Here is a 13,517-nt window from a genome sequence, read left to right as displayed (position 1 = left end):
CAAAAATGACTGCTACACGTTCCCCGGGGGAATGTTTTAGGTCCCTAGAAGAAATGATCCAAGTGCAGATCCTCACGTTTCACCTTTCCTCCTGTGTTCAGTACAGGGAAGATAAAATGTCTGCTCTCATTCAGGTAGGAGAATGTCCGTCTGTCCTCTCTCTCTAATATAGCTCTATCTCCTATCTGTAACGACAGTGGTTGGTTGCCGCTAATGTGCAGCACATCCCACTGCTTACCTTGGCCAAGTTGTGCGCTAAGTTCTCCCTCCTCACCGCAAGATCTGAACTTTCTTCAGGCAGCAAGTTTCTAGTGCACATGCATGTACTGATCCTTTAAGGGTTTGTGCATGTCCCTGATTCCTGCTCTCCTACAATCCCTACCAGTCACCAACTATATAATCCTGCTGCACCAGTTCTTTGTGCCTTAGCAACATTGTGTATCCACACAGCGAAGGTGTCTGTCTGCTATTTCTGTGATCCTGTGTTTCTGACCTTAGCCTGTTTTTCTGACCCTGCTTTTGTCTGATACCTCGGTACCTTGCTGATTCTCCTGTGAATCACCTGGACTGTCGACCACGCCTCTGCATTCTGAGCTAGTTAACACTACCTGGCTGCTTTTGAACTATTCAGTAATGCTACAAACACGACCTTAGCTCTGCTACATAAGGCTCATTTTGCTGCGTTATTACCATCTACAGCGTCAGCTCGCCCAGTCTGCCTGTATATTAGCAAACGGGTATCTCTCCTGCGGCTGAAGTCCTGTTTCCGCATTCCTGGAGCGGGATAAAGGGTGAAAACCAGGGAAATACTTCAAAGGGAATCCACTTTAAAGTTTGTCCCTAAGACAAACCAGTAAATGGTACAGCTGGTCCACTCTCATTGGGGTGTAAGAATATCTTTCTATCTATATCATATCTATCAGTGTATCCATCTCATAATTATTTATCTATCTAACATCTATCCACATCATATCTATCTTTCTATCTCTCTTAATATATTTCTCCATCTATCACACATCCATCTATATATCTATTTATCTATCTCATATCAATCTATGTATCATCTATGTTTTTATCTATCTATTTATCTATCTAACTAGCTATTCCATATCTATCTATCTATGCATTGTCAATGGGAGCAGTGAAGTACATCGCTTGTGTATCTCTTGCTCTCCCATAGAGAATGCATGGAGCCTGTGTTGACATGCCGCTCTATGCAGAAGGAGAGACAGGGCCCTGTTCTGATCACAAGAGGTCTCAGCAGTCAGACCTCTCGCAATTAAACACTTATTCCCTATCTGCATGAGTTTAAAGTAGTGAAGTCTCCCCATAAAATGCTCATCCTTGGAAAGATTTCTGCAGACATCCATGTAGAGAAGGCTAGCATGTGGCCAATAAACAATGCACATAGTAAACAACACTATTCATATGCACAATGTTCAATCTGTATTTAGAAGCTTTTGTATACCATAAAAACGTTCCCACACCATACAACACCTAACTTGAATCTTTGACATATGTCCAGATGGATCAGTGAATTCATGTGGTTTATATTGGTCCTTACCAGATTCACCAAATAAGGGGAACATTTATATAATATTGGTGAACCTGTGTGCTGATACATTTTATCTACAGGAGAATAGAACACTTGCTGTGAGGTTTCCACACAGTTTAAAATATGATTGCTGGGGGTCCTAGCAACAGGACACCCTATGACCAGGTATAGAAGACTCTTGTAACAAAAAGTTTAAATAGGTTGTCAAACATGGCAGCTTTTCAGAACAATACAGTTACCAAAAACACCAAACTAGTGTATTTGGCTAGCTTAAGCATGCATTTAGAGCTGAGTTGTTTAACAGTATATGAAAGAATTAAGAAATTAAACCAATATAAATCAGATTCAAACATTTTTGTTTGACGAGTGACACAAATAAGAGTGACCTTTTTGTTTATACCCTTCAGTGAGGGAAAAGAAAGAAGTGGCTCTAGGCCCTGAAGATCAAAAAGATGAAGATGGTTCATTTGACTACAGGTAAGAAAAGAAATTTATGTAGAGTAATAGATCAAGACATTCATACATGCTTACATACATATGCTGCTCAAAAAAATAAAGGGAACACTAAGATAGCACATCCTAGATCTGAATGAATGAACTAATTGTATGAAATACTTTCGTCTTTACATAGTTGAATGTGCTGACAACAAAATCACACAAAAATTATCAATGGAAATCAAATTTATCAACCCTTGGAGGTCTGGATATGGAGTCACACTCAAAATCAAAGTGGAAAACCACACTACAGGCTGATCCAACTTTGATGTAATGTCCTTAAAACAAGTCAAAATGAGTCTGAGTAGGGTGCGTGGCCTCCATGTGCCCGTATGACCTCCCTACAACGCCTGGGCAAGCTCCTGATATGGTGGTGGATGGTCTCCTGAGGGATGTCCTCCTGGACATTCCGTGGTGCAACGCAGCGTTGGTGGATGGAGCGAGACATGATGTCCCAGATGTACTCAATCGGATTCAGGTCTGGGGAATGGGCGGGCCAGTCCATAGCATCAATGCCTTCCTCTTGCAGGAACTGCTGACACACTGTTATCTGGCAAATGCCAAACGTCCTGCACGGTGTTGTGCTATAAGCACAACCCCCGCCTGTGGATGTCGGGCCCTCATACCACCCTCCTGGAGTCTGTTTCTGACTGTTTGAGTGGACACATGCACATTTGTGGCCTGCTGGAGGTCATTTTGCAGGGCTCTGGCAGTGTTCCTCCTTGCACAAAGGCAGAGGTAGCGGTCCTGTTGCTGGGTTGTTTCCCTCCTATGGCCTCCTCCACGTCTCCTGATGTACTGGCCTGTCTCCTGATAGCACCTCTATGCTCTGGACACTACGCTGACAGACATAGCAAACCTTCTTGCCACAGCTCACATTGATGTGCCATCCTGGATGAGCTGCACTACCTGAGCCACTTGTGTGGGTTGTAGACTCCGTCTCATGCTACCACTAGAGAGAAACCATCGCCAGCATTCAAAAGTGACCAAAACATCAGCCAGGAAGCATAGGAACTGAGAAGTGGTCTGTGGTCACCATCTGCAGAACCACTCCTTTATTGGGGGGTGTCTTGCTAATTCCCTATAATTGCCACCTGTTGTCTGTTCCATTTGCACAACAGCATGTGAAATTGATTGTCAATCAGTGTTGCTTCCTGAGTGGACAGTGTGATTTACTTGGAGTTACATTGTGTTGTTTAAGTGTTCCCTTTATTTTTTGAGCAGTGTACATACATACAAAATGTGCACTATACATAATACATAATTACATACATACATGAACAAAGTGTCAACATTTCTGTAGACTGTTATTTACAATGATCATTATTTTGTACATAAAACACATTACGTATTTCTACTGCACAGATTTTTCTTATTGTCCACATAAACAAAATGTTTAATAAAAAAATACCACCGTTCCTTAGTATCTCAATGTTACACTTGTTCAGTGCCCAACACAACGGTTTACAGTGTCACACACAGGACAGTCCTCCACCGCTGTCCAAGACCGGCCTGTGCATGTAACGACTGTGCCTTTGTCTCCCACTCGCTACCCAGGAAGGAGCACAGGTGAGGGGACGTCACTGCCTACGTGTCACCCTCTGTGCTTTGTGTGTAACAAACACCTCCCTGAAGTCCTGAAACAACCTTCTCAAATAATTGAATGTATGGACTATCTCTAAGAATGGCTTGGACATATTAGTGCCTCTCCATCCAAATCCTTGTTGAATGATGCTACCAGTAAAAGAGCAAAGCTGGATACATTTCCAGACCTAACTACCTAAACTTGATTTTAACATGACGTCACAGGACATACATTTTTCATGAGCCACAGTGTTATGTGCAACCCTGCGTCATATTCTCTAAAGTGATCATTCTTAGCATATATGTCCATGTGATAGCAACATGGTGTCTCTTACTGTTATTACAGTGTCTGCTTCTCTCTCCCTCCACTTGTCTCTCATCTCTTTCTATTCTATCACATATGGCCCTGTCACTTCTCTTCATAAAATATGCTCATATATCCATTTGTTCCATGAAGGTTTTTCGGAAGGTAGGATAAATCCTTTTTGCCTTGGGGCTTAAAGCTACTGTTACTAACTTAATGTTATCCACTTTAATCCCCTTAACTTTAGCTGATTATACAGTCATGGCTGTAAATGTTGGCACCCTTGAAATTTTTCTAGAAAATGAAGTATTTCTCACAGAAAAGGATTGCAGTAACACATGTTTTGCTATAAACATCTTTATTCCCTTTGTGTGTATTGGAACTAAACCAAAAAAGGGAGGAAAAAAAGCAAATTGGACATAATGTCACACCAAACTCCAAAAATGGGCTGGACAAAATTATTGGCACCCTTAACTTTATATTTGGTTGCACACCCTTTTGGAAACAATAACTGAAATCAGTCGCTTCCTATAACCATCAATAAGCTTCTTACACCTCTCAGCCGGAATGTTGGACCACTCTTCCTCTGCAAACTGCTCCAGGTCTCTCTTATTGGAAGGGTGCCTTTTCCCAACAGCAGTTTTAAGATCTCTCCACAGGTGTTCAATGGGATGTAGATCTGGACTCATTGCTGGCCACTTCAGAACTCTCCAGCGCTTTGTTGCCATCCATTTCTGGGTGCTTTTTGACGTATGTTTGGGGTCATTGTCCTGCTGGCAGACCCAAGATCTTGGACTCAAACTCAGCTTTCTGACACTGGACTGTACAGTGTGACCCAAAATCCGTTGGTAATCCTCAGATTTCATGATGCCTTGCACACATTCAAGGCACCCAGTGCCAGAGGCAGCAAAACAACCTCACTGTAGGTACCGTGTACTTTTCTTTGTAGGCCTCATTCCGTTTTCGGTAAACAGTAGAATGATGTGCTTTACCAAAAAGATGTTTTCCCAGAAGTATTTTGGCTTACTCAAGTCCATTTTGGCAAAATGTAGTCTTGCTTTTTTATGTCTCTGTGTCAGCAGTGGGGTCCTCCTGGGTCTCCTGCCATAGCATTTAATTTAAATGTCGACGTATAGTTAGTGCTAACACTGATGCTCCCTGATCCTGCAGGACAGCTTGAATATCTTTGGAACTTGTTTGGGGCTGCTTATCCACCATCCGGACTATCCTGCGTAGACACCTTTCATCAATTTTTCTCTTCTGTCCACGCCCAGGAAGATTAGCTACAGTGCCATGGGTTGCAGACTTCTTCATAATGTTGCGCACTGTGGACAAAAGCAAATCTAGATCTCTGGAGATGGACTTGTAACCTTGAGATTGTTGATATTTTTCCACAATTTTGGTCTCAAGTCCTCGGACAGTTCTATGCTCCTCTTTCTGTTGTCCATACTTAGTGTGCCACACACAGACACACAATGCAAAGACTAAGTGAACTTCTCTCCTTTTATGTTTTCAGGTGTGATTTTTATATTGCCCACATCTGTTACTTGCCCCAGGTGAGTTTAAAGGAGCATCACATGCTTGAAACAATCTTATTTTTCCACAATTTTTAAAGGGTGCCAATAATTTTGTCCAGCCCATTTTTGGAGTTTGGTGTGACATTATGTCCAATTTGCTTTTTTCCTCCCTTTTTTGGTTTAGTTCCAATACACACAAAGGGAATAAACGTGTTTGTATAGCAAAACATGTGTTACTGCAATCCTTTTCTGTGAGAAATACTTCAGGAGTGCCAACATTTACGCCCATGACTGTAGCTTATTTGTTAATACAAAATAATCTGTTTAATTTATACTAATGTAGCTTGTAGAATAGAATTGTGTATTTTACAGTTTTTAGAAATAACCTAAAGTATCGCATATAGTAGAGCCCTCATGTGTCAGGTTTTTCCCTCAGCTGCATGCTGTACCTGTTTTAACTAAAAAGGGGAATGGATAAAAAACTATTCTAGTCTCTAGAGCAGTGGACCCTAACCATTGGCAGGAACCACATGGGACTTGTTACCTACTGCTGGCTCACTATAGAATTCAGTTTTCCATATATACTGGCCACTGACATTATTACAGACATATCCATAACCACAAGATAGTGCCAACTTGGATCCTATAAATTTTAGTGTCACATTTAACACTAAAATATTTATAAGCAAAGTTTGCAATTTTAATATTTTTTGTCTTGCCAAATTTTTTCTCTTCTAACCATGACTCAAAGATGAATGTGGCTCACAAGATACAAAAGGTTGGGGCCCCTGCTCTAAAAAATGCAAGCAGAAGCCTATAGTTTGCTATATAATTGACAGGTGATGCACCCATGAAAAGAAAGTCTGTTAAAGAGTTGTCCATCCCTTCCTTTAGTCTCCTGGGTCCTTGTGTGTCTTGTTTATTTTGGAAAACATGTACTGACTGCAGCAGAGGGATACATAAATGTGTATTTGTACCCTTTGTGATATTTAGATGTTGTACACCTTTACCTCCTTCAAGACACAGCAGTTTACAGGTAGCTTAAAGGAGTACTCCCGTGGAAACCTTTTTTTATTTATTTTTTAAATCAACTGGTGCCAGAAAGTTAAACAGATTTGTAAATTACTTCTATTAAAAAAAATCTTAATCCTTCCAGTACTTTTTAGGGGCTGTATACTAAAGAGAAATCCAAAAAAGAAATGCATTTCCTCTGATGTCATGACCACAGTGCTCTCTGCTGTCCATTTTAGGAACTGTCCAGAGTAGGAGAAAATCCCCATAGCAAACATATGCTGCTCTGGACAGTTCCTAAAATGGACAGCAGAGAGCACTGTGGCCATGACATCAGAGGAAATACATTTCTTTTTTGGATTTCTCTTTAGTATACAGCCCCTAAAAAGTACTGGAAGGATTAAGATTTTTAATAGAAGTGATTTACAAATCTGTTTAACTTTCTGGCACCAGTTGATTAAGAAAAGAAAAAAAAAGTTTTCCATGGGAGTACGCCTTTTAAGTAATGTCTCTGTAATTTTGACTTGTTTTAAGGTGCAGGCAAGGGTGCTTGCCCCTGGTAGTTCACACAAATGGCCAGGCACTGAAGTGTAAATGTTTGGTGACTAAATGTAATAATACATGCCTTCCACACACTGAAAGCTCTTCACACCATTCACACCATTCTTTATCTGGGAAGCTCTCACTTCAGCCTGATGAAAGACCTTGGCCCAAAATGTTGCTAAGTAACTGTACAGCTGCACAGCTATATCCTCTGGAACATAGATTAATACATTTCATCGCCAAGCACTTACATGCACATTGGTGTGCCGATTTTTTGTGATACCAGGAATGGCTTCCTCTTTGCCATAAAGTTGTTGTATGCACAGTCTCTCCTGTCGTAGTCATGAAAACGTGTGATTCCTTCAGAATTGCTCTAGTTTTCTTAATAATTTCGCACTTTGCCAGTCTGTCTTTGGGAGCTGTGCCATACGCTTTGTTTAATGTTTCAGCTAACTGTACTATGAAGGATATTTATCAACCTCCTGAGTAGTACATTCCAGTAACCTTGTTACAGATTTCTTTGGAGTGATCTTGGGTTTTTGCTGTGTTGTTCAGTAAAACCTTCACTTTCAGAAGTGTTTATACCACAGTCACAACTGCAGTGCTTCGGTGGGAGAATTCCACTGGAGTAAGGCCTGTGATGAAACACGATATCCTTTCATTTACCTAATGTTAGTATTAGTTAGCATTGAATAAGCCCATGGCTATATAGGGTTTCTTATTTCCATTGTAATTTTTATTTTCCAGAAATAAGCTTTTTTGTTAACATGTAAATGATGCTCAAGTGTCCAGGGTGTGTTCCCCGGTACATCAAAAGGCCAGGTAGTCCAGCCCATCACCTCTTATTCACCACCTCCATGCCTACTTCCCTTAAAGTGACATCCACTAGGGTGCAAGCAGGCATGGATGCAGTGAATTACAGGACATGACCTGAACTTACCTGGGTTCTTGCTTTTGAGCCTCATTTGCATAATAACAAAAGGACAATAGAGATAAAAAGTATGCCTGGAATCCTGATGACTAACCCTATCTAACCATGGGCTTAGTTACACTTAGCACATTTTCCAACTAAGAAATTAGGTAAACAATTATAAAATATTTCCAAATCTGCATAAAAATGAAACTCAAATAGCAGATTATACCTTGTGTAAATGACACGCTTAGCCATTCAAATAATACAGATATTACGTTTTTGAGGGTGTTTTTTTGGGAAAGCCAAAAACAGCAATTTAACAACATTTATTTGGCTTCAAATCCCAGTTTTAATTAAAAACGGATCCACATACTGCATGAGTAAGGCATCATTGAATGTTAGATTACATAAGTAGTATGCAGCTCAGTGCTGATATTTATTCTGAAATATATTCTCATGGATAACTAAAAGTCACACATTATACCAGGCGTGAAAGGTTTCAGGGCATGTCCAGCATTTCAATTCTCATTTACTGTATCTGCAAACCACTGCATCGTCCAATTTTTCTACATGCCAAAAAACAAAACGCCAAACTCAGCATATTTTGTGCATTTATATACAATTTGCCTTTCTCAGCACTGAAGGCCATCTGCAGTTGATGGCTAGCATAGGGTGCTGGGCAATGTACTTTCCTCCCTGTTCCTTTAACACTAGGAAGCTCGGCGGCAGCTCTAACGCTGCATCTCATGCATAACAGATCAGTGTAACCACTACAGTATTACATCAATTCAGGTGTGCTGTTAGGACCCTTCTGGACCCTAGGGGTAAAGAGCTTGGAACTCCTCCACTGTTATATTCTGTCGCTAGGTCTGCATTTTTTCCGTTTTAATTCCGTTTTCAATATTACTGTTTTGTCACCAACTGTAACACTGTCATTTCCCTTAACTTTTACCACTCAGTGCTATTTTCTCACTGATCAATGGTTTGTTAACAAAGTCCAACCGAACAGTTATACTTACCATCACATTCCCAGTCTCATGGAAGCTAAGATCCTACACCTACTAGGTTGTCCAGCATAAATATACTTGTTCCTTGTTCTTTTCTAGTGATGAAGACAACAAACCACTTCAGGGCAGTCAGACTTCGATAGACGGAACCATCAAACAACAGGAGAGCGATGACAGTCTTGTCGACTATGGTGAAGGAGGAGAAGGACAGTTTAATGAAGATGGCTCCTTTATAGGGCAATATACAGTTAAAAAAGACAAGGATGAGACAGAAGGTAATGAAAGTTCAGAAGCCACCTCACCGGTCAATGCCATATATTCCCTGGCATAGGACAATTTCCACCTCCCATCCAGTCTCAGATACTACCACCTCCATGTCTTTGCCTCTAAACTCTCCTGGGAACAAAAGATACCCTTTCCACCAAGCTAGATTACAATAGGAAATATGCGTCTGCACAGATTGCTACTATTCCAACAACCTCATCTGCAGTTGTGAAAACAGCCAAGAGACATGGAATCATGGACGGCTATCCTCTTCTACAGCTGCTACAGTCTTTGTCCAAGCTACATACACAGTATTACCTGCTGGGACATCTCCCTTAGCCATGCCTTGCAATCTATTGACTATAGTTCCATTCAGTTCCACGGGAGGGAGACGGTGACCTTATAATCACAGCTGTCTGATGTGACTCTACAGGATTCATTCTACGAAACAAAGAATTACAGTCTTTCACCTAAAGATCGTAGATTTGCCCCGTCAGTGACAACTTCTGATTGGGATGAAAGGAACTTTTTTTTTTTACTTTGCAATATCAGAAAGCAATGGGATGGGTGATCTAAAACATCTCTTTAACTAATCCCCATCGAGCAAAGAGGTTATGTTAACTATTAATTTTCCCCTACCTCCTATTTTTAATGTGAACTTTTTTTTTTTTTTTGTGCTCCAGGGTATTCTGTAATATAGACTGTATAGGGCAATAAGGCACTCTGGATTTGTGTTGCTTCATCCTCATTTCCCTCAGGACAGTATTGAATCCACAGCTATAACTTGTGGGAGCCTGGCACTGCCAGTGGACATGCCCCAACATCATGGAGCTGTCGTCCATTGATTGTAGCTGCTACCTTAACATATCTCATTGTCTGATTTCCCAAGGGCAGACTTCGGCTATTGATCTGTTTGCTGCCAGAAGGATAAAAGCAGAGCCACACATTTAACCCTACCAGAGGAACAAAGGAAATGGTACTAAGGACATATGCGTCCTCCATTATATACATACATCCATCCTTACTCTTTGTGCCACTAACAATCTATGCAGAAATATGTCCATCTATGTCCTCTGTTTTTTTTTTTTTCCAGATCACCCATCTTTCTCCTTTTCTTTTTTGTTTTGTGAAATAGTAGTTGAGGGATGAGGCCATCACTGACAATGGGTGCCCAACCCTTGCAGCACCCAGGATGTGTATAAATGATTGTGAATATGATGAATGTTTGTGACATAGGAGGTGGCACTGCTGCTGATTGTGTATAAATGTGTGTAACGTTGGCATTGCCGCTGTGCATGTGTACATATGAATGTCTGTTTCCCCGGGAAGTGCGGCATTCTTGCTGATCATCTGTTGTATGTATGTCAATGTCATTGCTGAGGTGCAAGGAGGACTTACAGATGTGCTACCTGTGCCGAACCTGAGCTAATATTGCCTTTGGTGTGCAAGGAGGAGGCTGGATCTTCCACTGCTGTACCTGTAAATACATATCAGGTTTGGCAGAGTGTGTACATATTAAGCGGAGCTGGCACTGCCTTCATATATCTAAAGCTGTATTCTGAAGCTTTGCCAAATCTGGCCTTAACAATCACCAGAAACAAATGGTAGAGTCACACATAGATGCCCCCACCTCTGGTGTTATAGACCACACACTCTGCCTTGTCTCTCCTTTTGCACTAAAGATTCCTTCATATCTTTTGTTTGAGTATGCCTTGTACATATTGACTTATATCCATATTTAAATACCACTAATATATTTATATCGTCTTCACTGTACATTAACCACACGCATAATACTGGACTCTATGATAAGGATCGGGTAGCCCATATTGGTCTTTGGTACTGGAAGGGTTAATTGTATAACAAGCATAAACCCCACAGTGCATTCATAAGGAGACTCATCGTTTTCTTCAGCCCTTTTCTTTGCCAGTCCTGTTTCATGAGAAGAAGGAAAAACACGCTCTCATAGTAGGAGACTCGGTAAACTCTTAGATGCTGAAGAGTCCTGCCCCTTAAAGAATGAGATATCAGTGTTTTCGCTAAAGAACCTCTTGTTGTATATTTATTTCTGTCTTCTTTTTTGTTCCGAGCGAGCAGAGAACTGCATGAACGTCACTAATGGGTTTCTATCTGTCTTTTGTCTGTTCCTCCTTTTGTCTTTTTTAATCACTGTAAAACAATGAAATAAATTCCTTTTTTTTTCTCTTTTTTTCCCATGATTTATATATAATATTTTTCCCATAATTTATAATTATATGAAATATGTAATGGTAGCATGCACAAAAATGTAAACATTTTCTACACCAAACTATTGGTAAAAAGCAGTGTTTTCCAAACAGGATGCCTCCAGGTGTTGCAAAACTACAACTCCCAGCATGCACAGACAGTGCACCGAATCTTATCAGCTGGCTTGTACAATAGCGAGAATCACTGCTGTCTTCTTATAAGGTTCAAGGAATGTTTGCTTTTTCATAATTGAGTTCTGTAATATATAATAATAATATAAATATACCAACCTGTAAATATAAGGACATGGTATTTGTTTTGGGCAGTTTTACATCCAATAATAAATGTGTGAAGATTTTCACGCATTTATTGTTGCATATTTTTTTTCATAAACACTTCAAAATGTAACTTATAAATTGCAAGCAAAGACTGGATTAAAAAAAAACATGAAAAAGAACAAAATCTGCCTAATAAAAACACAGAACACATAAAAAATATATTTGTGTTCAGGGCTTCAAACTCGTGCTCGTGGTTACAGCAATACATATGTACCTGTATGAAACATTACACTAAAGCTTACGGTCAGATTTGTGCCCAATGACCGCGACGGAGGGCACGCCTTTAGTGGGAATACCCTGTAGTGGATAATTTGAAAAAGAGGGAGGGTTGGGAGGGGTCCGCAAAACGTCATAGGAGCAGGGGCATTATATACCCCCGCCCCTACCCACGAATACTCGACGCCCCGCTTGAACGTGCTGGGGGGGGGGGGGGGGTTGGAGATACTCCCGCCCCTCACACAAATTCAGACAATAGGCTTCCCGCATATTGCTCTAGGACAGTTCACATGGACAGGTCTACAGAGAGTTTGCTTTTGCAGGTTTGAAGTCAATATAACCTGCCGCTGAGATTCTACTCGAGATAAAAACATAGCGGAAACAAGTATCTAACAGGATATAGACAACAGAACATTTATTTAATTTTTTTTTGCCTGATTAAACAGAATAATGTATTATTTTACCCCTTTGCCTAGTTAAAGTGTTCCTTTTATTTAGAAAAAAACTAAAACTTTTGACATGTCAAAATTTTTGTTCGGTCAGCTTCCACCATCATGCATTAGAGTAGGTGGGGAGAAGACTGTTGTGAGCCAGGGAGTAAAGTACACAGCCAGGGGCATAACTAAGAAAGGCCGGGCCCCATAGTAACAATCTGAATTGGGCCCCCCATCCTCCCATGGATTCAATATACTATACCAGCTGCTGATGGCCACGGGTGGGTTATGAGGTAAAAATATCCTTAATCCCACCCCCCACATAAAAGATGTACATTAAAGGGTACTTTTTGCTTTAAAAAAAAAAAACTTATGACGGTGGGGGGTCAGGATGCTGAGACCCCCGTTATTGCTAGAACATAGGGGGGTTTCTTTGTTAATCTGCTCAGTTACGCTCATGAAAGCAAAGTGAGTAGTATATGGATTTGCAGAAAGTGTCAAAGAGATTTTTTTTTAAATCCATATACTTCTCGCTTTGCTTTTAGGTGCTGACCACACCTGTCCCTTCATTCTAGAGATCAGCCAGACCCCCACTGATCACAAAATTCTGACATGTCCTATAACATGTAAACCTAGGAGTGTTTACATCTTGACAGTTGACGAATGGTGCGGACCGCTCCTACATGGGCATCGCTCAATTCATTGTCTGTGTGGCTGCCAAATATTTCCCCATTGGATCCCCATAAAGAATAAATGAAGTGGTGATCAGTGTGGTTCATGCCCCCCTCTCATGTCTGTTAACAGGGTAAAATGTCTTCAGGTGCTCCGTAGAGGCATGTCTAGCAGTGAACAATCTCACCAAGAATTACACTATTTTATAGGGCAACAGGGGAAGCACTTGTACGACCCATTGTTGCAAGACCTAGTGTCTAATCACACCACCCCTGTAATGATTTACATACCTGCCTAAGACATAACTGCATGCTGAGTTTTAAAGAAATCTGAATTTCTATTGGAGTGTATTATAAGATTTTTGGCAATGAGAGTTTTTGCAGGTCTGCACCAAAATCTGCACAAAATGGTGTGGATAAGCCACTCCAGATCTACCTT

The 13,517-nt window shown here is 40.7% G+C and overlaps 1 protein-coding gene across 12 annotated transcripts in view; it reads left to right on the top strand.

Moving 5' to 3' along the window:
• Positions 1 to 12,038, top strand: part of NFASC (neurofascin) — a 154,618-nt gene extending 142,580 nt beyond the window's left edge. For 5 of the 12 annotated variants that reach the window (XM_056558093.1, XM_056558083.1, XM_056558088.1 and 2 more), the window contains 2 exons: positions 1,963 to 2,032; positions 9,029 to 12,037. In XM_056558093.1, coding sequence (XP_056414068.1) covers positions 1,963 to 2,032; positions 9,029 to 9,260 — 302 coding nt within the window. In that variant the 3' untranslated portion in view covers positions 9,261 to 12,037. Of the gene's footprint in view, positions 1 to 1,962; positions 2,033 to 9,028 lie in introns of all 12 variants that reach the window. The other 7 variants (XM_056558084.1, XM_056558085.1, XM_056558094.1 and 4 more) reach the window with 4 other exon arrangements.
• The last annotated feature ends 1,479 nt before the right edge of the window (positions 12,039 to 13,517 follow it).

The sequence above is a fragment of the Hyla sarda genome, chromosome 2, assembly GCF_029499605.1.
Source record: "Hyla sarda isolate aHylSar1 chromosome 2, aHylSar1.hap1, whole genome shotgun sequence".
In the NCBI taxonomy this organism is placed as follows: domain Eukaryota; kingdom Metazoa; phylum Chordata; class Amphibia; order Anura; family Hylidae; genus Hyla; species Hyla sarda.
Note: the sequence above shows the minus strand (reverse complement) of the source record. Positions and strands in the feature narration are given on the sequence as shown.